Source organism: Centropristis striata, chromosome 1 (genome assembly GCF_030273125.1).
Source record: "Centropristis striata isolate RG_2023a ecotype Rhode Island chromosome 1, C.striata_1.0, whole genome shotgun sequence".
Classification (NCBI taxonomy): Eukaryota; Metazoa; Chordata; class Actinopteri; order Perciformes; family Serranidae; genus Centropristis; species Centropristis striata.
In genome coordinates, this window is record NC_081517.1 from 8,332,390 (window position 1) to 8,357,205 (window position 24,816).

At 37.5% G+C, this 24,816-nt stretch overlaps 1 protein-coding gene across 4 annotated transcripts in view; it reads right to left on the minus strand.

The window, feature by feature from the left end:
- ctnnd1 (catenin (cadherin-associated protein), delta 1) overlaps nucleotides 1-24,816 on the minus strand; it is a 56,458-nt gene that overhangs the window by 13,885 nt on the left and 17,757 nt on the right. For all 4 annotated transcript variants that reach the window (XM_059329230.1, XM_059329222.1, XM_059329204.1 and 1 more), the window contains 11 exons: nucleotides 21,410-21,484; nucleotides 21,207-21,332; nucleotides 19,421-19,704; nucleotides 19,247-19,337; nucleotides 17,251-17,441; nucleotides 15,825-16,086; nucleotides 11,443-11,514; nucleotides 9,235-9,385; nucleotides 6,965-7,166; nucleotides 3,304-3,421; nucleotides 1,995-2,151 (listed from right to left, as the gene is read on the minus strand). In XM_059329230.1, coding sequence (XP_059185213.1) covers nucleotides 1,995-2,151; nucleotides 3,304-3,421; nucleotides 6,965-7,166; nucleotides 9,235-9,385; nucleotides 11,443-11,514; nucleotides 15,825-16,086; nucleotides 17,251-17,441; nucleotides 19,247-19,337; nucleotides 19,421-19,704; nucleotides 21,207-21,326 — 1,648 coding nt within the window. In that variant the 5' untranslated portion in view covers nucleotides 21,327-21,332; nucleotides 21,410-21,484. The remainder of the gene's footprint in view (nucleotides 1-1,994; nucleotides 2,152-3,303; nucleotides 3,422-6,964; nucleotides 7,167-9,234; nucleotides 9,386-11,442; nucleotides 11,515-15,824; nucleotides 16,087-17,250; nucleotides 17,442-19,246; nucleotides 19,338-19,420; nucleotides 19,705-21,206; nucleotides 21,333-21,409; nucleotides 21,485-24,816) is intronic.

A 24,816-nucleotide genomic window follows, 5' to 3' on the forward strand; every position in this document is an offset into this window, starting at 1 on the left:
TATGTTTAATATGTAAATGTTGGCCTCTGAAAAGTATGCCCATCTTTATGACTCAATACTTGGTTGGGGCTGTTTGACTTGAACTACTGGAAATTAACTTTTATCATATTCTGATTTATTGAGATGCACCTGTAATTAATGAGCTGATCTACAGTGTGATATGAGACATTTTTTGTGTGCAGCCTAAATGAAAATCAAATCTTGTTTCTTGCTTCATAGCAGCTAATTTGATGCAATCTCATCTTTCATACAGCGGTTGAATAATTATGTCTGATATATCTCAATGGTAAATCTAGTCTGGTACCATTTAAAATTCTGATTACAGCTAACCTCGGCAGTTTTTCTGTACACATTTTTTGCCAGAAAGTAGTCCGAACAAAGGAACTTGCTTGCTCAACTCAAATGAATATGAAGTCCACTCACAGATAAATTATATTAAAACATGTTAAATATCGCACGGCTACAAAAGCGTATTGCATTCACTAGAGAAAAAAAAATCTCAGTTTTTTCTGAGTTATTTTTGGTTTGTTTTCAAGGGTAATTATTTCTGTTTTAAGGAGTAATTTTTCCCCTGTTTTTCTGACATTTTTTTCTGTTTTTTTGACTATTTTTTTCTGGGGTTTTTTGGGGGTAGTTATTTCTATTATTTCTATTTCTAGTTATTTCTATTATTTCTATAGATTCCATTTGCATTTTCTTTTTTTTTTTTTATCTATCTATCTATCTATCTATCTATCTATCTATCTAGTATATGCTGCAGTAAAAAAAAAAACAAGGCTACAGTGAGTAAAATGCTGCCAGATCAAAAAATAAAAAAACAAAAGGCCCTGAACCTTCTTGGACTCAGAAAGATAATCATCTTTATATGAAAAGATAATCATCTTTTTTGGGATTTTTTTCACTATTTTTTTTAAAAACACAAAAATATTAAGCAAAAATACAAACGGCAGATTAATCAGTAATGAAATACTAATCTCTTGCTGCCCTACATGATCTGAATTCTTCATTATTATCTTTTTTTAACATGTATACTCTTACTGCTGACAGCTGAGAAATGACAAATCAATTCTCTGACTGAAACACAAACAGAGCAGCAGGAGAACGTTCTTGCAGATCGGGAAATTGTTCACATTCCTGTGTGAGTGAGTGGTTCTCTGTGTGTGTGTGTGTGTGTGTGTGTGTGTGTGTGTGTGTGTGTGTGTGTGTGTGTGTGTGTGTGTCAGTATCAGTTCAGTGAGACGCTGTGACAGTGACATCACCACAAATGTTCCTCCTCCTGCCTGAACAAATACAGCTCATGTCTGTGTGTGTGTGTGCGTGTGTGTTCTTGTACTTCCTACATAGTGAGGACCGGGACACATTTTTAACCAACAGTGAGGACATTTTTGAAAAGTGAGGACATTTCGGCTGGTCCTCACTTCTTTAAAGGCTTTTTTGAGATTTCAGACTTTGTTTTAAGGGTTAAAGTTACAATTAGATTTATGTTTAAAAAAAAAAGATAATTCATTAACTAACTACTTTTTCCATACATAATGAAGATGGAAAAGACAAAGGAAATAAAGACAAAATTTACTGTGACCTCTTTTAATCTCCCACCCAACAAATACCCCATTACGAAAAACTAAAACTAATAAAAAAAAATCAACTTAAACTAAATAATTTCAGAAAAATAAATACCAAACTAAAACTAGCAAACTCACTCTAAAAAATAATTAAAACTAACTGAATTTGAAAACAAAAATTAACAAGTAAATTAAAACTAAAACTACTGAAAAATTCAAAACTATTATAACTTTGCAAGGGAATTCACTGTTCCAATGAGGGTTCTCACAAAGATAGAAGTACAAGAATGTGTGTGTGTGTGTGTGTGTGTGTGTGTGTGTGTGTGTGTGTGTGTGTGTGTTTGTGTGTGTGTGTTTGTGTGTGTGTGTGTGTGTGTGTGTGTGTGTGTGTGTGTGTGTGTGTGTGTGTGTGTGTGTGTGTGAGAGACAGACCTTTGCCCTTGCGGGAGCTGAAACAGCCTCCCTTCTGGCTGGAGGGGGCGGGGCCCTGGTTGATTGGCACCGCCTCCTGGTAGCGCTCACAGCCGGGGATCTCACGGTGCACGTGGTAGGACAAGTTCCTCAGCAGACACACGCTGTTCTCTATCAACTAGAGTTGGAGGGAAAACGGAGGGTGAGGAGGAGAAAAGAGATGAGACGGATAAAAATACATTAAAAAAAAGAGCGTATTTAACACAACACAAGCTATAGCTGACGACTTATTAGGGATGGGCGATATGGACCAAAAGTCATATCCTGATATATTTTGGCTAAATATCGATATATATTCTGATATTTTTATCCCAAAGTGAGAGCAAATGTTCAGTCAAAGCCAAATATGACATGTCACAAGTAGTTTAATTGAAACTGTTTATTTAAGTGAACATAAATACTGTATAACAGGAGAGCTCCATAAAGTGCACATTTAAATAAAAAAAAATATATCTTACATAAAAATAGCCTATGAAATAAAATAGGCCAATATTTTTCCAGAATAAATATATTTATGTGGGAAAAGAATAACTAACATTACAAAAGACCTAAATATGACAAACCCTAGTAAGGGCAGCATTTATATAGAAAGAAAGAAAAAAAAATTGAACTATATCGATATGAGATATGGCCTAATTCTATATCACATTTAAAAATATATTGATATATCGCCCAGCCCTACAACTCATTTAATTCAATGAAACTGTCACTATATCCTGACAGTAATACAGCCCCGGGACACTGTAGAACACTTAAGATTCAGAATGAATTTACAAAAACCAGTTTGAGTATCAGATTTCTTGTTTTCAACAGAAAGGAAAAAAAAACAATCACAGCAGAGTAGACTTTAAGTGTTAAAGTGTTTTCAGACGCATTTTTTAAGTGACTGTTAAGTTGCAAAGTGAGAAAGTTTGTGACCCAGCTGCCATTTTGAAAAGTTTCCTGCCCACTTAAGCTTTTATTACATTTAGTTTTGAAGAGCACTCAAATGGTTTAGCATTGCTCTCCTATCACACTGTTGCACTCACCATCCGACGGTTTTGTTTCTAATTTAATCTACCCACAATGCAATTTGACCGCAGACATTCTGGGATCATTTGGCTGTAATATGCTAATGTAGCCATCACTTGAAGCATTTTTATCAGCTTTTCTCAGCTCCCTCTGGAGCCACAGTTATTTATGCAACTTTTTTTATATAAGCAGTCCTCCTCAAAGACCAGTAAACAGATGGGTTCCCCTTTAATGTCACATAAATCAGAGGTCCTCTTACCTTGTTGTCGACGTCTTTGCAGTCGATCTGGGATTGGACGATGTACATGAGCGAATCGACCAATCCTGTGCACTCCCTCAGCTTCCTCCTCGCCTCGCTTCGCTCTGAACTCACATTTCTTCAGACGAGTGGAAAGTTGAGAAGATGAGAAACAAAGAATGCAGAACAAAAACACACGGATTAGCAGTGTGAAAGGTTGGAGAAATAATTGAGGCCGTTAAGGGGTTAAAGGGGAAAGGAAGGAGTCAATTTGAGCGACTACAAAAGGATTCCAGCACACAATGCCTGAACACGCCCCCAAGAGTTGTTTGAATGAAACTCCTGTTAAATGTACTGGTTTACAAAGAGAGTACAGTTTGCAGAGATCCAGTTTCAGCTCTGGACCAGTTTCTTAAACAGCTCTCTGACTCAGTCCCACTTAGACATCTAACAGGACTGGATGGATGGAAACATGCGAGACCCACTTAAGTTCATCATTCATTGATGTAGACGGCACTTAAAGAAAGAAACACGAGGGAGAAAACTCTGTGGAATGATATTCAGCCTTGGTCTTTTGTGCTGGCCTGTTTTTCCCAGTGACAGACACGCCTTTTAACACAATACCAGGACACATTCCCCTCCACAGGGGGGGACTCAGTTCTCTTCTTCACTGTAAAGTTCAGGCCGTTTATTTACATGTTGCAGTCGGGAACATTTAGACTATAAACTGCTGACTAAATCAAAGCAGGACGACAGCACAGACCTCAAAAACAGTTGAGCTTTCAATTCAGACCCAAAAACTTTAACGTCCCCGTGGGGCAATTTGCTTTACAGACAGAAGTCTACGGTGGCCCTGAGAGCTCACAGTGCTGCAACTTCACAAAACATATGCAAATACACAAAACACAAGCAAACTGAGAAAACATCTTCATCCATTTTTTTTTTGACTACAGAGAGATTTCTTTATGAAAAGTGCTTTACAAATAAAATGTATTATCATTATTATTATTATTAGCAAGTGTTTTCTTAAGTTGCAGCACTGTGAGCTCTCAGGGCCATCGTAGAAGTGCCTACAACATACAACACATAGCAGGCATTTATACAACGCAGCACAAGGCTGTCACCATGAATCAAGGAAAAGGGAGACGCAATGACATGACGCTTGGAGTTAGAGTTTGTTTTAAAAACCAGTAGCAGATGGTACAAAGAGACTAACCTCCGCCCTGATGAGGCATCTATAACTAAAGGATGTTGAGGGTCTGAAACAATAGTCTGTGCCTTTAAAATTTCACTTACTGCATAAAAGTGTTGAAGGTTATTACAGATTTATGCAGGTCGCTGCTAGTGCAGCACCCAAAATTGCTACATTTAGAAACTTCTGGTGTCAATCAATGTCCTCAATTGCTGAAAATCTTCTCTGTGCATAGAGTGAAATAAAAACCTAACTTCTGAACAAAAAATGAGCACATCAATCATGGGAGGATAGATTAATTAATGCGCAGTCATGTAATAATTAATAGATATGGCTTTTGGTCCATATTACCCAGACCCCAGTATAATGCTAAATCATCATTATTATCTATAAAAATGAAAAATGGACTTTCTAACGACAGAGTGGATCTTTTACCCTCGTGTCTGATCACGAGCTGTTATTGAGGCGATACTGTCCAGACCATTTCTAGAAATACCAAACGTTTCTAGACCTGTGAATGAACACTAATTAACCGTGTGGTCAAGGGGAATGCATAGATAACAGAGTCAGACTGGAACACTCTGTTTACACTGTACAAGTCAATGCCCCACTGTCCTCTGATCGCCCTCTCACTCTAAACTCTAACGTTCCCCGCTTCACCCTCTGCTGATCTCTAGTTTACTATCAGGCTGCACTTCTCTTCAATTCAGACAGACAGTTATTTCATAAACACCTGACCTTAAGTCTTATAATGAGCACAATGTCAAATTAAATAAGATATCCTGTTTATATATGCTTTATCATCATTCTGAGTATTAGAAGAGTGAACATAGCTTTTTCCCTCTCTTCTGCTCTGTTAACTCATCAATACTCCTTTCCTCTCTCATACATCCCACAGCTCAGTCATTAGCCGTGTTTCCATCAGGGTAAAGAATGGCTGATGGGAAAGTTTCGGGCCACACCCTCTCAAATGTCCGCTAACTCAGCGTGTCTCCATCACAAAAAAAGGCCTCAGAGAGATTCAGGAGACTCCGGAGGTGACGTATGGTTTTCAATCGTCGCGTAATCGCTTAACGACAGTTTCGGCTGTGACTAGGGTTGTCAAAAGTATCGATACTCAAAAAAGTATTGATACTAAAACGTTGTGTCCGGATATGATACTAATTTTCAAAAGTATCGATTATTTTCTCTCTTGAAGTCCCAGAATGAAGCAGAGAAAAGTCGACCTGCAACCAAACAGCAACACACACAGCCGAAAATATTGTTCTAATTGTTGTCGTTTGTTGTATTTATTTATTTTTTGCACTACCTCAGACCTGAAGCTTGTTATCATAGTTGCAGTTTCTTTTTGCACAACTGTTTTTTATTATAAATATTTAACCAGTGGTTCTGTTCATTTTTACATTTTGCAATTTTCTTGTTAATATTTCTGTTAAATTTTGGGGGTTTGTTTTTATCCTTGTGGTATCGAAAATGGTATCGAGTATCGGTATCGAGTTGAAAATTTCAGTACCGTGACAACCCTATACGCGACGGATTAACCACAGGAAACGCAACTGCAGCCGCCGTCGGCAACTGTGCACAACCGCTGATCATAAACAAACCAGCATGGCTAATTATGCAGAGCCTCACTGCTGATCATAAATAAACGGGCATGCTAACTGTGAACAGAGTGTCCGGTGCTTGTTGTAAACAAACAGAGTTCGCTAAGTGAACACCTCCTGCAGCAGCAGCACGTACACACTGTACTGCTACAGAGCTAACTGTTAGCACTGTGCTACAGTGCACCTCGTTCTGCGACGCTGGACTGCACTATAAAAAGGTCTAAAATCACTTTGCCTTTGTGGGAACTTTGGAATGAATTGCCGCTGCACATCAGACATTGTTTTTATTTGTATACATGCATATTTTATTTTGTGCGGGCAGTACATTTTACATTTTATTTTATAATTTGTTCTTATTGCATTTTACTGTTCTATTGTTTACTACATCTCTTTGTATTGTGTTATCTATTTATTGTTTGTGCAGCACTTTGGAAACCTTGTGTTTGCTAAAATTGTGCTATATAAATAAAGTGGATTGGATTGGATCACTATGAACGCCCTATGAAGAAGAGCTGGCAAAGATCTTTCCAGCAATATAGCGGGACATTTGCGGGACCACACTATGAAAGGGGCCTACGTTTATTGTCCCTTGTGACTACTCGCTACTTCACCGGCTTTTACAAATGGTGCATGTTGTTGTGGCGTCTAATACTACGACACATCCTGCTTAGCGTTCTATCCAAACAGCAACCAGGCTTTTTTCAGGGAAGAAAAAAGACCCTGCTCTACAAAAAAAGTCCAATCAAAAGACTGCTGCAGACGGCTCATATTCAAATTAGGGGCATTTCGAAACACGGCGATGGACCGCCCCTCCTCCAGCCTCCTTCCACCTCCTTCATGCCATCATTAGCAGTCAAACAGCTGTGATCAGGTGTTCCTTGCGTACCTCAGGCAGCCTGCTGTGTTGGTGAGGGCCGTCTCCCACTCCAGATGTCGGGGTTTGCAGTTCTCCTCCCCTCCTCCGGCTCCGTTGCTCCCTCTCTCCCAGCCTGAATGAGGCACCATCACCTCGTCGGAGAGGGCGTGCAGCGCATGGTCCACGATCTCCATTTTCACAGAGTCGTGAGACGACAGGTTCCACAGCGTCCCTGGGAAAAAACACGGAAAAATACATAAAAAAATTCAGGATGACAATAGATTATAAAATGTTTCGCCATGTGTGACTTGTATTCAAAGCTTCAGGAGTTTTGGGGTATGTTCAGGCAGTGAAAAATGCGATAACTTGGGAAGAAGAAGAATAAAAATAATAATAAAAAAAAATAATCATTCGAAATACAATAGGGAGCTCGCAGGTTGTTGCCTGTTCGGACCCTAATAAAAATAGTATTTATGTACAAGCCTATGGAATATGAATGGTTAAATGCAGCGGTGGAATGTAACTATGTACAAGTGCTGTACTAAAGTACAATTTTGAGGTACTTTAACTTTATACTTTTACTTCACTACATTTTAAAATAAATATTGTACTTTATACTCCACTACATTTACCTGAAAGCTTTAGTTACTTTTGACATGAAAATCATGATAAATTTATAGTGATAAGATTTTTTATTTGACCTCATAACAGGATATTAAGTAGTTAAATGAGCCCTACCTTAAGGAAATTAAAATGCTGCTTATATAAAGGCATCAATACAAATCTAATAATATATTTGGAATGTATAAAACAATCTGAGTGGGTTCATTCTGCATAACAAGTACTTTTACTTTTGATACTTGAAGTACATTTTGATGCCGATACTTTTGTACTTTTACTTCAGTAAGTTTTGAATGCAGGACTTTTACTTGTGTTGGAGTAATTTCACAGTGTGGTATTAGTACTTTTACTGCAGTAAAGGATCTGAATACTTTTTCCAGCACTGGTTAAATGTATACCTTAATTTCACATGACTCATAGATAAGAAGTTGTAGAAGCAGGTATATAAAAAAAATTCAAGTGAGCTTTAAATAAGAGGGGATTTGGATAGCCTTTCTGGATATGTTTGACATTTTAAATATATTCTATTCTATTATATATAGAATAGAGGGATTTTTGTGTTTCATCGTGAACAAACTATTATGAATATGTAACAAACTGAAAGTAAAAGTAATGTTAAGAGTGTTGACTTCACTGGAATGTGTTTAGAATTTATTCTGATCTAATTTAGAATGTGATGATGATTGGAAATACAAAGTATAATTTTCCATTTATTAGCATAGTTAAAAAAACACACAAAAGGTATCTTGTGTGATTCTAAAATGCCATGATGAAATAATGCACAGGGACTTTTCATGTTCTCATTTTGGGAACGTTATGATGTTTGCATATGTGCACCATCCGGCACAAATTTGTGTCTGTTTGCTTCTTTGCATTGACTTTGAATGTAATTGTACCGTGTAAGAAAAAAAAAAAAAAACAATCTTTGTGTTTGCTGTGAACACACTGCAAGAGTATGAATGCATTGACAGTGCCAGGAATCCTGATGGGAAGTAAAAGAAACTTAGCTCAATTAAAATGCAGACATCATCATGTGTGGGCTGGGCGATATATCCATATAAAATATATATTGATATATTTTTAAATGTGATATGGAATTGGACCATATCGCATATATCGATATAGTTCAAAAATGTTTTCTTTCTTCATATATAAATGCTGCCCTTACTAGGGTTTGTCAAATTTAGTTCTTTTGTAATGTTCGTTATTCTTTTCTCATATAAATATATATATTTTTTTAAAAGGTACTCCTGTTGTTATACAGTATTTATGTTCACTTAAATAAACTGTTTCAATAAAACTACTTGTGACATGTCATATTTGACTTTGACTGAACATTTGCTCTCAGTTTGCAATAAAAATATCAGGATATATATCGTATTTCGATATTCAGCCTAAATATATCGGGATATGACTTTTGGTCCATATCACCCAGCCCTAAATCATCACCATTCATATTTACAGTCCCTGTGTTTTAAACCTTAAAGTGAGCAGATAAAAAGCCTGGAGCCTGGACTAGTAAAGTGACTTTACTGACCTATAAAAACATCTACTGCCCTCCTTTGCTAGATAGTAAAACTGTTACATTTTGTACTTATGTGTATGTGGGATTCCTTTTAAAAGTGAAGATATAATGTTTCCACAGAGGTCAGTGTCCGTCTGCTTGTCTTGTCTCTAACCTGTGATGGTGTCGGTGAGATCCTGGTCTCTGGTCTTCCTCAGCAGACGGACCAGAGCAGGAACTCCGTCACAGTTCTTGATGGCGATCTTGTTGTCTTGATCTTTGCCGTACGAGATGTTCTTCAGTGCTCCACAGGCGGCATAGTGAACCTGCAACCAAGATACAATTACAACTGATTCAATATAATAGTAACCAGTGGTGGAAGGTAACTAAGTACATTTACTCAAGTACTGTACTTAAGTACAATTTTGAGGTTCTTGTATTTCCATTTTATGTAACTTTATACTACTACTCCACGACATTTTAAGACAAATATTGTACTTTTTACTCCACTATATTTAGCTGACAGCTTTAGTTACTAGCTACTTTTTGGGTCAAGATTTAACATGAAAAACATGATCAATTTAAAGTGATTTAGACAGTTTTTAAATGATGCCTCATAACAGTATATTGGGTAGTTAAAATGAGTCCTGTCTTTACAAAATTAAACACTACATACATAAATGCATCAATAATAATAATCCCATAATATATTTAGAATATATAAAACAATATAAGTCGGTTCATTCAGCATAACAAGTACTTTTACTTTTGATACTTTTGTACTTTTACTTCAGTAAGTTTTGAATGCAGGACTTTTACTTGCAAAGGAGTCATTTCACAGTGTGGTATTAGCACTTTTACTTAAGTAATACATCTGAATACAATTTCCACCACTGACAATAACTTCTTGAGCTATTAGTCATAATGGAGTATCACTTTCACAAGTAATTGTCAATAATTAACAGCATTAGTTAGCCATATAGCTAGCACATTTTTCACTATAAAGACAGTGTTAGTTTTATCACAAGTTCATGGATGTCGATTTTGCATGTGTACAGACTTGTTGAGCCTGTTTTCATGATACTATACAGTCCTACACAGTCTAACTGCAGTAACTACCCGAGGGGAAAACAGAGAAAAACTGCTTTAAAGTTTTTTAACATGTTTTTTTTAACTGGGCAGCCGAGAAGGTTATAGGCAGGTAAGTGATATGACACTTATTTCTACATGTATTGATGATGATGTAATTCTTATGCTCAATGATCATGATGATTTATTTGACCTTTGACCCCAAAAATGAAGCTAATTCACTTGCTGTAAAAGGTTCTAATAGTAATGTTGTTGTCTTTTTTCAGCTTTTTTTATTTTGTTTTCAGTGAATAAACATTTTCAAATTGATTTTGTTATGAGCGTGTTTAACAACTCTATTCAAAGATTTATGTATTTTAGACTTATTATAAAGTAATGTTATAATTTAGTCTAGATATAATTTTATCTCACTTTTTTACTTAATTACTATCTAGATTATAATTTCCCTATCAAATAAACTTATTATTTCTATTATTCTTGTCTTCACTATTCAACACACTAAAGAAATACAAGGCTACACTGTATCACAGTCAAAGCAGACGAATATGAAGTTCTGCTTTGGTTTTGAGTTGGATTTTGTAGCAATTTTTATATTATTATTTCTCTGAATTAAAGCAAAATTGAAACCTAAAACTTTGTCAGACATCAAGGAGTTCATTGTTAGTTATAACTTTTTTTTATAACTTTTTTTTTTTACCAAAAATGTAGTTACTTCAGTTAGTCTTTGCAGGGCAGAATACAGCTTTTCATACCTTAGCATACCATAAACACACATACACAAACACATAGTGTGTGGAGTCTTTAGAGCCACTTAAAAACATTAAGATGTAGTCGCTGTTTGACCCATATCTCCAGTCAGCAAGTCAAACACAAGACTTCAAACCTGCCACCGGCCGCAGAGCATGAAATGTGAGATTAAGATGCTCCTTTGCCTCGACAGAGGAATGCATGATGTGGTTGGTCTGGTAATGCCCATACAAAGATCAGCAGAAACCTTGCCACAGCTTGTGCTAAATGAAAGGGAATCGTAGCAAAAACCACAGAATGTTTTGGCCGAAGCCGTATTTAGCTCAAGTGTTGACCTAGAGGATTTGACAGAGAGAAGTCAAATACGTAATGCTTATTTCTACTTCCCTCTCAAATCTCTATTTGAGCTGAGTCTCAGGTTTATCTCGTCTCGGTTTCACTGTTGCATCAGAAACACACCACATCCCTTAAGCCTCCTTTTTAAGCCCACATGGTCCAAACATAACACACTTCTGGTGAGTAAGGAACGAACAGAAAGCAAACCGACCTCTCTGTTTGGGATGTCGAGCATGGAGACCAGCGCTGGGATTCCTTTGAGTCGACGCACGTCAGACTTCACCTGGAAAGGAAAAGGATGGACGTCAGCGGTGATGTGGACCAGGGACAAGTGGAGTCCTTTTGTTTAAATATCCAAATTATATCAACATTAGGCCTGTCATGATAATTACTATATCGACTTATCGTTCCAAATATAAAAAAAGGACACAATAGTTTTTTTCTGGACTCAATATATTGTCGTATACATGCGTGACTTTTCTGGTTTCTTTGGTGCTTTTTGTGCTATTTGTGCTTTTTTGTGCATTTATGGTGCTTTTTTGTGCTTTTGTTGTGCAATTTTGGTGCTTTTTATGATTTTTTTTTGGTGCTATTTTGGTGCTTTTTGTGTGCTTTTTGGCACTTTTTGGCTATTTTGGAGTTTTTTTATGATTTTTTTGGCACTTCTTGTGCTATTTGGGAGCTTTTTGTGCTTAAATGTGCTATTTTGGTGCTTTTTCGTGCTATTTTGTGCCGTTTTGGTGCTTTTTTGTGGGTTTTTTTTTGCTTTTTTGTGTTTTTTTGTGCTTTTTTGTGCATTCTTGTGCATTTTGGGGGCTTTTTTGTAAAGCTGCAAATGTTTGACAGGCAGTACGAATTGGTGGGGAAAAACACTATATTTCCAAAGCAGCCATTCCAGCTGTTTATATGTTATTTTAATAGTAACATAAAATACATAATATTCATCTTAGTGTATTTTTTTGTTAACAGAGTCTGAAAGTCTATTTTATTTGTTTTGGTTGTAGTTTATTTATTTATGTTTTATTTATCTTGATTGTTCCCCTTTTTTCCTGTAAGTCGCTTTGGATAAAAGCGTCTGCTAAATGACTAAATCTAAAATCATTTATCTAGGATATTTTAATATTTCTTTTCCACATTTCAATTCCAATGTTCAATAATTTTGAGATTGAAAAATTCATTGGTGTGGAAAAGGATGAACTTATTATACTGTAATATCGTTATAAAACTAAAACAACATCGATACAACGATACTATCGTTTATCCTGATAGTTTCTAGGAAAATATATCGTCCTAAAAACTGTTATTTTGACAGGCCGAGTCACCATTAAACAAAAAATATATAAGAGATGCAATAATGTACAAACAAAGTAATCAGAGCATCAAAGAGGACAAGAAAAGTTCAGGAAAGCATTTCTAAAGACAGTCAGTGAAGAGGATGACAAAAAACAGCTGCTTTGCAAATTCATAAAGTCCCACCATGACAGCTGAGGGTGCATTAAGGACGATCATAAAATCATAAATTAGTAACAAGCTGCACTTAAAGTTAGTCAAGTCAAATGTTACTGTGTCAACAACTGAAGACAATGAAAATAGACAGACAGCTGCATATAATAGCCGTGTTTCCATCAGGGTAAAAAGTGGCTGCTGGGAAAGTTTTAGGCCACGCCCTCTCAAATGTCCACTCACTCAGCATGTCTCCATTACGATAAAAAAAGCACCAGAGCAATTTATGAGACTTTGGAGGTGACGTATGGTTTTAGATCGCCATGTAAGCGATTAGTGACAGTTTCAACCGTGACGTCACATACGAGACAGATTAAACACGGGAGACGCAACTGTGGCCGTCGTCGCTAACTGTGCAAAACGTCGGCAGCTGATCATAAACAAACCAGCATGGCTAATTATGCACAGCTTAGCCGCTGATCATAAACAAACAGGCATGCTAACTGTACACAAAGTGTCCGCCGCTGATCGTGAATTCACCAGCATGGCTAACTGTGCAGTTAACTGTGAGTGTCCGATGCTTGTTGTAAACAAACAGAGGTCGCTAAGTGAACACCTCCTGCAGCGGCAGCACATACACACTGTACTGCTACAGAGCTAACTGTTAGCCTGTTAGCACTGTGCGACTGTGCACCTTGTTCTGCGACGCCGGACTGCACTATGAAAGGGCCGAAAATCACGCCTTTTCGGGATCACTATGAACGCCCTAAGGAGAAGAGCTGGCACAGATCTATCCAGCACTATAGCAGGATTTGCGGGACGACACTGTGAAAGGGGCTTATGATTGTCGCTTGTGACTACTCGCTGCTTCGCCGGCTTTTTCAAATGGATCGTGTTGTTGTGGCGTCGAGTACTACGTCACATCCTGCTTAGTGTCCTATCCAATCAGTAACCAGGCTTTTTTCAGGGGAGAAAAAAGACCCTGCTCTTCTACATGGACTAAAAAAGTCTGGTCAAAAAAAACGCTCAGGACGGCTCATATTCAAATTAGGGGCGTTTCGACGAGTGAGACCTGCCTCATTCCAGGTATTCGACTGTAGTGGAAACACGACTAAAGAGTATAAAAGTCACAGGTTTGTCCAGACAGAATGTCTGTTCGGCTTCAGACACACTTTGTCACTGCTTTGCTATATTCACGTAAAAGCGTTGTTGCCACATGGTTAAACAACCAGCACGTTCACATTTCCTACAAAAACTGTTCAAAAAGCAAAATCAAAAAGCATCTTTTCAAACATATTTTTTTCATGTGAAATTGAATTGACAACCAGCTCTATATCCAATATTCAAAATCCACAACAAAAAAAAAGAGAGCGTCCACTGTCTGACTCTCTGAAATGTAGTTATCCACATGTCCAACTACTCACCATCTTACTTTCACTTTATACTTTCAATTATAATTTTGTGTCTGGCTCAGCTTAATTCCTGCACCATACAAGCCTCAACCAATCCAAGAACACATGACTCATCATCTTTAGTCCTGAGAGATGTCATTTGGAACTTGGCGCTTCTCAGCTAATTGCTTTTAATTAAAGTCTCTGTGTAACAGAAGTTGGAGCATCTTTAGCTTCTGTACTGTGACGTATTTTCCAGTAAAACAGAATATTTGAGCGGTGTATTGTTTTAACAGGGATTTAAAACTAATCCTTGGTATCTGATTGGAGTTTAGTGTGCATTGTCCAATCAGTGCATTGTGCTCCAGTGTACTGCTGAAGCTGCAGCAAAAGAGTCTGGCAGCTGATATCCAAACACAAATCTTTTTCTATCCCCTTATTCATATTGCTCCTTTTATCTTCTATTTGACCCACAAACACAAAAAGGGCAGTTTCCAATGACTGGTCAGGTCCATGTATCTTTTGGTCATTGGATTTTCGGTTCACAAAAGGTTAATAAAAAAACAAATGAGTGGTAATTCCCATCCATCCATTTTCCTCCACTTATTCGGGGGCCGGGTCGCGAGGGCAGCAGGATAAGCAGGGTATTCGTTTTAAAATACAAATATTAAAATTTAAATCCAAGGCTTTTTGATTCATCAGGGTCAGAGGGGGATAGACTGTATTTAAAACATGATTTGATATTTTCTTTGTAGTTATAATAACAAAAGTTGAAATCAAAACATTGCCAAGCAGCCAGCACATTTCAGACCCTGAGACTCTTACTTTGAAGGGGAGTGGTCCCTGTTTCCGACTCTGGACTTCCTGTTTCAGTTTTCATTAGACGACTTAGATAATCAAACACATTTTAGTTTTGAGTGACGTGCTTTTTCACTCAGACAACGAGAAAACAAATATGCATTTTATGTGACTAAGATTTGAAAAGAGGAATAAACTTTATTTACCAACCCTTCTTGCTTTTATTTTCAAAATGACAAATTGCGGTCACAGAATATGAAATAACGGCCATTTTTTCGATTTAAATTTTTGTTATTATAACTAGAAAATGAAAATCAAATACTTATTTATCTATCTGTCGATCCATTTCTTACCCGGATGAAGTAAAAAGCTTTATTGTATTTTTAATTTTAGTCTTTGTACTTTGAATCGAAAATCAAATAACCACTCGCTTTTTGCTTTTTAAATATCCTTTTGTGAACGGCAATTCCAATGACCAAAAGATACACAGACCCACGTCAGATTATTTAGTCCCCAAATGTCTTATTTGATTGAAATAAATTTCGTAAACAATTAAATTCAATTAGTATCGGAAATACTTTTAAAAATCTGTTTCAATCTATGTTACACTGGATACAAGCTTTATTTTATTTATTTATTTATTTAATGTTTATTTGATATGGACATGCAATTACATTGGACAGACCAGATGCATTGTTTAATTCTTTTAGCACAAGTGCTAATTCGCAACACTTGTCCATAGGCAGTTTTTGAAAGGATACGGCAATTAAAATATAGGGCAGTTAAAATAACAATGGAAAAAGGAAGAACCAGACAAAGATAAGAAAAAGAGAAAAAAAAGAAAAAAAAACAGCAACAGAACAATGGGAAAAAGAAGTCAAAGAAGTATAAGCAATTTTCAATAAGGAGCATAAAAAGTCAACAGAGCAAAGGCCCTAAAATATCCATCTGCATGTCTTACTTTATCGTTCTTGTAGGTGAGATGCTGCAAGTAAGCTGCTGCGTTGCTCCTGACAGGGTCCAGCCGGTAGTTCAGCATGGCGATGACCTCAGGCAGCTCTGGTTGGCGCCAGCCGCCCGGGCCCGGACCGGGACCTTTCCTCAGGGTGCTGTCCAACGAGGCCATGCTCCCTCGCTCCCCCTGGGCCAGCGGCGCTCCTCCTCCCCAGTAGTACACGTCCCCCGGGCCGCTCATGTCTCCATCCAGGGTTCCCTCATAACTCCTGGGAGGAGACCAAGAGAACATGGGAATGATGACACAAAGACATCCGTCGATACAAAAAGAGAGGAAAGACGGAAAACGGGGTTTGGCCTGCTGTTGGTTATAACAGTGAGGCCTTGAAAACCAAAAAAAGTTACCAACATTTACTTAATCTCTTCTTTCAAATATAAATGACTGTGGAAGAAACATCTCAGTCATGGAAAAAAAAAATACATTTAATTTAAGAGCTGATATCTAGACGTTTTCCATGTTTTTTTTTTTTATAATAACCAAAATCATAACCAAAAAGACTCAAATTGACCAAAAAAAAAAAGACACGAAATGAACAAAAAAAAGACACAAAATGGCAAAAAAAGACACAAAATCACCAAAAAGACATAAAATGACCAAAAGAGACAAATTGACCAACAAGACACAAAATGACAACATAAAAACATGTTAAATGTCTAGATATCAGCTCTTAAAATAAACTCTTATGAGCTATTTTTGTTGTCATTATATTTGTTCAAACAAATGTCTATTTTTGGTCAATTTGTTTCTATTTTGATAATTTTGCGTAATTTTTTAGTAATGTTGTGTCTTTTTTAATCATTTTTACATCTACAGTAATGGAAACATTCTTGCTAATAACTTAAATCATCATCATAAAAACCTATTTAAATGTCTAGATATCAGCTCTTAAATTAAACTTATCAGCTATTTTTTTGTTGTTATCATTATATTTGTTCAAACAAATGTACCTTTAGTTGTACCAGGCATTAAAAAGCACAAGAAATCAGGATAGAACAAGGTGGTCTAATCATTTTTCCCATGACTGTATTTTGGTCATTTAGGGTCTTTTTTTGATAATTTTACCATCTATTTTTGGTCAATTTGTGTCTTTTTTGATCATTTTTACATCTACTTTTGGTCAATTTGTTTCTATTTCGATAATTTTGTGTCATTTTTTTGGTCATTTTGTGTCTTTTTTAGTCATTTTTAAATGAACAATAAACTGAAGGAAACAAGGGTGGTCTAACTTTTTTTTCCATGACTGTATTTCACTTCTTACACACATGACATCACTCTAAAAGATGACTCACAGGCTCAACATACAGAGAACATACATAGATATAGATATTAGTCATCCCTAAAACACAGATGAGTCACTACAAAAACAACTTACGCAGTCCTGCGTGGGGGGCCGTGGGGGAAGGCGTTGTGGTTGCGGGGCACGGTGCTGTAATGCATCGGGTGTCCCATGCCGTAGTCGGGCTCATCGTAGCCCATGCTGCGCTGGTCGTCCTCCAGACCGTACGGGTCGGGGACAAACCTCGGGATGGAGGACAGCTCCATGGCACTTCCCATACGCCCCACCTACACAGGGACAGGGTCCAGATTAGGGAAGATACAAGTCAAATGGTGAAGGACACTCATGCTATGGCATGGAAACAGAAGACCAGAGCCTGGACTACGAAGAGAGTTCAACCCAGGCTTTCCTCTTCAGGCTCTGTGTGTGTTCACATAAAGAGGCGTTGGGAGCGTCGTTTGACTCAACTACCGGCCCACTACTAAGTGTGAATTCATGAATTAATATATTTACACAGTAGCTCTACTGCAACTTCACGGCTCCGTTTGGTGACATTATGTAACGTTACGACTCAACAAGTTTACATTTACATCTTATTCTCCCTGCTGAGAATCTATATTTCTCATATTAATATTCTTGGGGGTTTCTAACAGGTTATATCAGCCTTAAAAAACACTCGTCCTCCTCAGAGACCCTCACACGATCCGTGCACCAAGGTCCACAGGATCTTCCCAAAAGGGTGATATCATTTTCAAAGAGAATTGCTTGTTAGTGGACAGTGCTTTGATACTGATCTCTTATCGAGAACATAACCTGATCCCCACCAGGTTAGCTTCTTAGCATTAGTTGCCATGGTGATCTAGCCAGATGAAAAGAGAAACACCTCTGTGGTACCAAAAACCCAAAGTTAGAGCTGAAGTTACCTCGCTAACCCTCAAATCCAGCTCCGTGGTACAGGGCTCAGCTTTAACCCTTTATCGGGCGAAGAACTATATTTGGTAACTTCAGTGGATATCTAACTGGGTCCCCATGTCTCTGTTTGGTCGTAGAACCACATGGATTTCTTCCAGCTAATCAGCAAAGATCATTCTACGTCACAGACAGTGACACCATGACATCTGACCAATCAGTGTGATAATAATATAATAATATTAACTTTATTGACCATGACCTCCAATGTAAAAATGACAAAAATAGAACAATTTTAATATTCTTTTTAATATATTTTCTAGATTAAAGTGGCAAATCTACAAGAAAAAAAGTCGCAGATTTAAGAGATTTAAAGTGGCAAATCTGCGTGAAAAAAGTCGCAGATTTACGAGAAAAAAGTGGGGAAAAAAACAACTTTTTTCTTGCAGATTCACCACTTTAAATCTCATAAATCTGCACCTTTTTTCTTGTAGATTTGCCAATTTAATCTCATAAACTTTTTCCTCAAAATATTACCCCCCTCCCCCGGGTCTGTATGTTTTTTTTTTTTTTTTTACACATTCCACAGTCCACATTCTGGCTGTATGTAATATCTTCCAATATTCTCTAGGGTTGAAATTTGGAATTTGCAAGTATTTCAATGAGTGCCCTATTTTTTTTAAACATGTCTTTATTGCATTTTGATATAATTCAAGTATTACAAAAAGAACATAGACAAAGAACAAGTAAGGTACAATACAGAACATTCACAGCAAGACATTATCATAGTATAGATATCTAAATGTCTAAAACAGGACTACACACTGAGTGATCACACAAGGCCAGAAATAAATAACTAGCAATTGCTACCCACAAAATCCTGACCAACCAAAGGAAAAGCAAAAGGGGGGGTCATATCAGAGATCCAGACAACTTGTAATCTTTTCTCCCTCTAGAAATGCCATAAAACGTCCCCATATTTTATCAAAGGTGGAGTATTTGCTCGTATTTGATCGTAAATGTAAGTTTTTCAAGTGCAAGAGAGATTGACTGTCCTGCAAACCAGGCTTGCAGACTTGGTCTCGTAACAGATTTCCAGTATTTAATGGGTGCCCTCTTAAGGGTTAACAGGTGTGTGAAGTGTCAGCTGATCAGATGAAATCTACTGAGCTGCTGAACGTACCTGTGGCTGAGCAGCATAGGGGTCCAGCTGGTTCCTGCTGGGGGCTCTGTAGCTGGGATCCAGAGTCCTGTAACCATCTGGATGAACTGGTCTGGAGAAGAGAGGGACAAAGACGTTTGAATTGTCTACCCTGAACCACAGATCAGCTTTGTTTCAACACAACAACAGTTCTACCTGTAGCGATCGTCCATGCGAGCCCCCCTGCTCAGGCTGGCGTAGGTCTCAGACGGGGGTCCAGCGCGGTAGTCTTCGTAGCCCGGCGGTCCGTAGTGGTAGTTGCGTGGCACTGTGTGAGTGGGGTAGTCCATGGGCACGCCACCTGGGGGTCCCGGTCTGTACACCATGGGGGCAGTGTAGCCCCCCATACCTGTCACTGACCCCCCACCATCCAGGGAGAGTGTGTCCGACACGGAGGGGATGACTGTGCGAGTGGTGGTGGTCTTTACTACTTTCTTTACCTTGAAAGAGAAAAAGAAGAGAGGTTAGACTGTGAGAAGGAAGAAGTGAATATTTACAAGGCGACTACTTTGCTGACCAATTAATCGTTTAAGTAATTATTTTATGCAAAAATGGCAGAAAATGCTTTCAAATGTGGAGATTTCCTGCTTTTTCTCTGTTCAATACCATATTATGAATCAAATGGCTCGAATCAAGCAATTTGATTGGTTGTTAGCTGTGGTATAAATACCACACTGTTCTTTCATCTTTTTATACGAGGTCATTGGGACTTCTTGCCGTTACCAAGCAACCAAAACAGCTCTCTTTAATCTCCCAGAAGTATCAAACTGGGTTTTATAGCGTACAAAACGGAAACATTTATGGTCAACTTCGCCCTTCCTGGTGGCCTAACTATGGACTAAATAAATGATTTTGCAGACTTTTTCCAAAGGAAACAGCTTTGCCATTTTGCACCACAAAAAAATCACTCAAAACATATTTTTTTGGCCCTTTTCCATCTGGAAAAGTTATATTCCTACAGATAGGTTGGTAAACCTTCATTTTTGATAGTTTCATACACTTAGACTGTTGAAGACATTCATTTCAATGAGTCGTTGGTTCAATGGTACAATGTTTCCTACAGGCAACATTCAGACAAGAAACCGGTTAAAAAAGTTATTTTTATAATGTTTTTAAATTTAAAATGTTGTGCACTGTGCCCTGTTGAAGCTACTGAATCTTTTACACATGTTTATTAAATAAATTATGTTAAAATTCATTTTTAAAACTTTCTTTTTCACTTGTGCAACGTTATGGTACGGACAACAAACCCCAAAAACTTCCAAAAAAAAAATAATAATTATACAATTTCTTCAGATTGTGTTTATTTAGTCTATTTTAAGACAAAAAAAATCACTCCAAACATATTTTTCCTAACTGGCATAATAATGCGTACCATAGAGGGTTAAGCAATAAATAATTCCAAATACAAAGTGAATTTTCATTTTCCTGCAGTGCCTTAAATCTGCATTCTATCTAATCACCTGCAGGGGGCGACACCATTGATTACAAAGAAATCTGATTGTATGCAAGTCAATAGGAAAATTACTCTACTTCTGACTCAATTGCTAGTTTCATGTCTTCTACAATACAGCATGATGTTTGTTTTGTAAATAATGATCCTATTTATAATAAAATAGACAATGTAGCCCTGCCCATACCCTGTTTTATCATGATTGACAGGCTGCTACCACAGTGTCCTTTTTTCGTCTTTGAACTTTTACAATATAACATTTTGGTCGCTTAAAACAGTCTTGTTCAATGTTCGACTGGACTAAAAACACTCTAAGGGGTCGGCTGTTTATTTTAAAAACAGCACTAAAGACTTTGGAGACGCAAAACAGCTCTTAGATATGATTGTCTCCGTTTGTTCTGTTAGCCCATTGCATGCTGGGAACACAGGTACCGGTAATAACATGTGCTATTGCACACACTGCCTGCCTGGCATCAGCTGTGTTGTTACCGTGGTCTCGGTGCGCCTCGTGGTCCCATCTTCACTGGTCTCTACAGAGACAACAGGTGGCACCTCCTGAGGATCCTCCTCCACCGTGTATGTCTCCTGCACCACCTGACCAGGCTCCATCCTAAACTGCACACACAGTTCAGAGAAACATTCAAACACAGATCTCACATGGGATATCACTAGGGTTAACTTAAGATGCTTACGTGATGTGTCCCGTTGATGTAACCCTCGTTCAGAGTCAGCCTCTCTATGTCTGCATCACAAGGAATGCGGCCGTTCTGCAGGGAGAATCACACACACACACACACACACACAATGAGTGCATAGAATAAATGTATGAATATGCATTTATGGATACATGCATACATTCTTCCAGAGATTCTACCAGACTAACTGAATTTCCCCTCGGGGATAAATAATAATTTTTTTTTTGATACAAACGTTACAACCGTAGACTAGACATAAAGATGGCCGACCTGACAGCTCCCTAAAAGTGAAACCAAAACATCTTATATTCCATAGATCATAATCCTCGCCCCCTCGATGTTAACGGACGGAACATGGGTCAACTAAAAAAACTCAAAGTACATGTCAAACATATTTTTTAAAAGATGGTTTCTGTCAATTTAGGTAGATCTTTTTGACACTGGTGTAGGGCTGGGCGATATATCGATATAAAAGATATATCGATAAACAATGAAATATATATCGATATATTTTTAAATGTAATATATATGTTATATATCGAAATAGTTCTTTTTTTTCTCTATATATATATAAATGCTGCCCTTACTAGGGTTTGTCATATTTAGTTCTTTTGTAATGTTCATTATTCTTTTCTCATATAAATATAAATATTTCAGAAAAAGATTGGCCTATTTTATTTCATAGGCTATTTTTATTAATTTTTTTTCAATTCAAATGTGCACTTTATTGAGCTTTGACTTTTTTTCCAAAGGTTCTCCTGTTGTTATACAGTATTAAAGTTAACTTTAATCAACAGTTTCAATAAAACTACTTGTGATATGTTAAATTTGGCTTTGACTGAACATTTGCTCTCACTTTGCAATAAAAATATCAGGATATATATCGTATATCGATTTTCAGCCTAAATATATCAGGATATGACTTTTGGTCCATATCGCCCAGCCCTACAATAGTGTAAGTTGAAGTGTTACTTTTTAAAGAAATTTGGCTGAATTGTGTTAGTTGTTGCTATAAAACAGGGCTATAATGTCATAACTGACAGCTTGCATTGCACTCCAATTGGGCCAGGAGGCTGTTTTGGGCGGGAACTCAATACACCTGCTCACTACTGCAGAGAATCTGGCTCCAGAAGAGCTAAATATTTGGCTTCACTTTTGTACAGCAGTTGGAAGTAGAGATGCATCATCCATTCTTCATACAGTCTATACCAGGGATGGGCAACTTAAATGCTGGAGGGGGCCACAATTTTTCATGGACACTTCCACAGGGCCACATATAGGACCGTTCACTTAACCAGATATGATGAAACTGCAATTTTAAATATGTTTACAGTGCAGTAACTTAACATATTTCATGCTCAAATGCATGTACACTGCAAAAAAGGTGTGTCTAAAAACAAGATAAAACACTAAATCTGAGGGAAATGATCTTGCTGCATGGACAGATAATTTCACTTAAATTAAGATTATTGAATCTAGAAATAAGCATGTTGAACACTTTAACACTTAACTCTTAAAACAAGATAAATTATCTAACACTTCTAAATCTAAGTTTGTTTTATCTTAAGAACCAAATAATTTGCAGTGTATAACAGTATAAATAGGAATACAAAAGGTTTGAAGCAAATAAAAAATAACCATTTACTGTGATTTATTTTCTTTTTTTCAGTGCAAGAACAGCAGACCAACATTAATTGCAAGAAGTATTTTGTGCATTTTTACACTGCACTTTTAAGGTTTCATGCTCAGATGCATGTAGTTGTACTGAGGGCCACTTCAAGTGAGGGTGTGGGCCAGTTGCCCATCACTGGTCTATGATCGTCTCATTGATTGAGCAGGTTTCCAGTCATCCAGAGTGACTCATAGTACTTATCTAAAGTGCTGACGAAGCAAAAGTGAAAGTAGCAACAGTCGTCAACTTTCATTAAAATTTTAATGGCACTGAGCTTTATCTTGTGGAGCTCAGCCCCTTTGTTGCTACGAAATAACAAAAACTAGAATTGAAAAAACATTTTTGTTAACTGAAATAAAAATTAAAAAAACGAGAGTTCTAAAAAAGCGATAACTGAAACTGTATTTTGTGGTTACAAACCTTCGTTTTCGTCTTTGTCAACTTTTCTCATACGTAAACCTTTTTGGTTGATATGAAAACTATTTCATCTATCTGGTTTTATGACTTAATAAACTTATTGGGGCTGAGATGGATCAGACAAAGGAAATAGAAGAAACATTTATTGTGACCTTATTGAATCTCGCACCTAACAAATACCCAGTTACAAAACAACAAACTAATAAAAACTAAACTAAAACTAAGCAATAAACAAACACCTTTTTCTTATATCTGGTATTATCGTTATGCAACTACCTATTAACAGCCTTTAGGTTGTTTTTTTTTTAAATCAAGTAAAAATGAGTGACAGTTAAACACTTTTTAAACAGTTTGCAGCCAAACAGCCTGCATGGATTCTAAGATCAGAACATGAACTCCAAAAGGTATGTAAACATCATGAACATGAACACAAACAGGCTTTCATGTACACACCCACAAAATGCTATGAAGGAATGGATGAAATGGTAAGCGATTAAATGAATAGTGACCCATAAAAGGGAGATTATAAAGAGGCAAACTTCTTTTTCTCTCATGAGTCGACACCACCAGCATTGCCTGCCGAGGACAGGAATGGTGATGGGTGTGGCGCACTTCCCATTCCAGCCACAGGGGGAGCTCTAGCTTATCTCTACTACCATCTCTGCACTTTTATCTCCAACACTTTAGATGCAAAGGGGGCACCACCAGGGGGAAATTACTCAGCAGTGATTCAGAGATGGAATAAGGTTGTCTCATGCTGACAGAAATGTATTTTTAAAATTAAAAAAAGAAACATAAAAGAGTGAAAGTTGGAAACAATACTTGCCTTTGAAAGTCTGACACAGCCCAGATCAAATAAAGGAGATTTAAAGCAAATTGAAGAGACTGTATAGTTCAGACAAGGACTCAGTCAGTCAGAGGGAATAGTAGAAAGTGTCGGGCTGATGTGAACGTGTGGGAACTTGTCAGTAAAGTGACTGAGGTCTGGTTGCACCGCCTGGGAGAGTGGCAGAGGCATGCCGAAGCCTTTGGGCTATGTAAACACACACAGCAGAGATAAGAAGCAGCACAGGCTACATGTCTGTCCTGCTCTCACTATAACACACACACACACACCTCTGCCTACATGTCTACTCCTTATCAGCTGCTAGAATTACCTGGGACCGGTCCCGGGAAATTCTTGCCCACATGCAAGCAACAACAGAGAGAGAAAGTGAGTAAGCAAGAGCGCATAGTTTTTGTATTTTTTATGTGAGTGTCTGTTTCAAAGGTTGCCTCAGGGCGTGTGTGTGTGTGTGTGCTGGTTTATTCATGC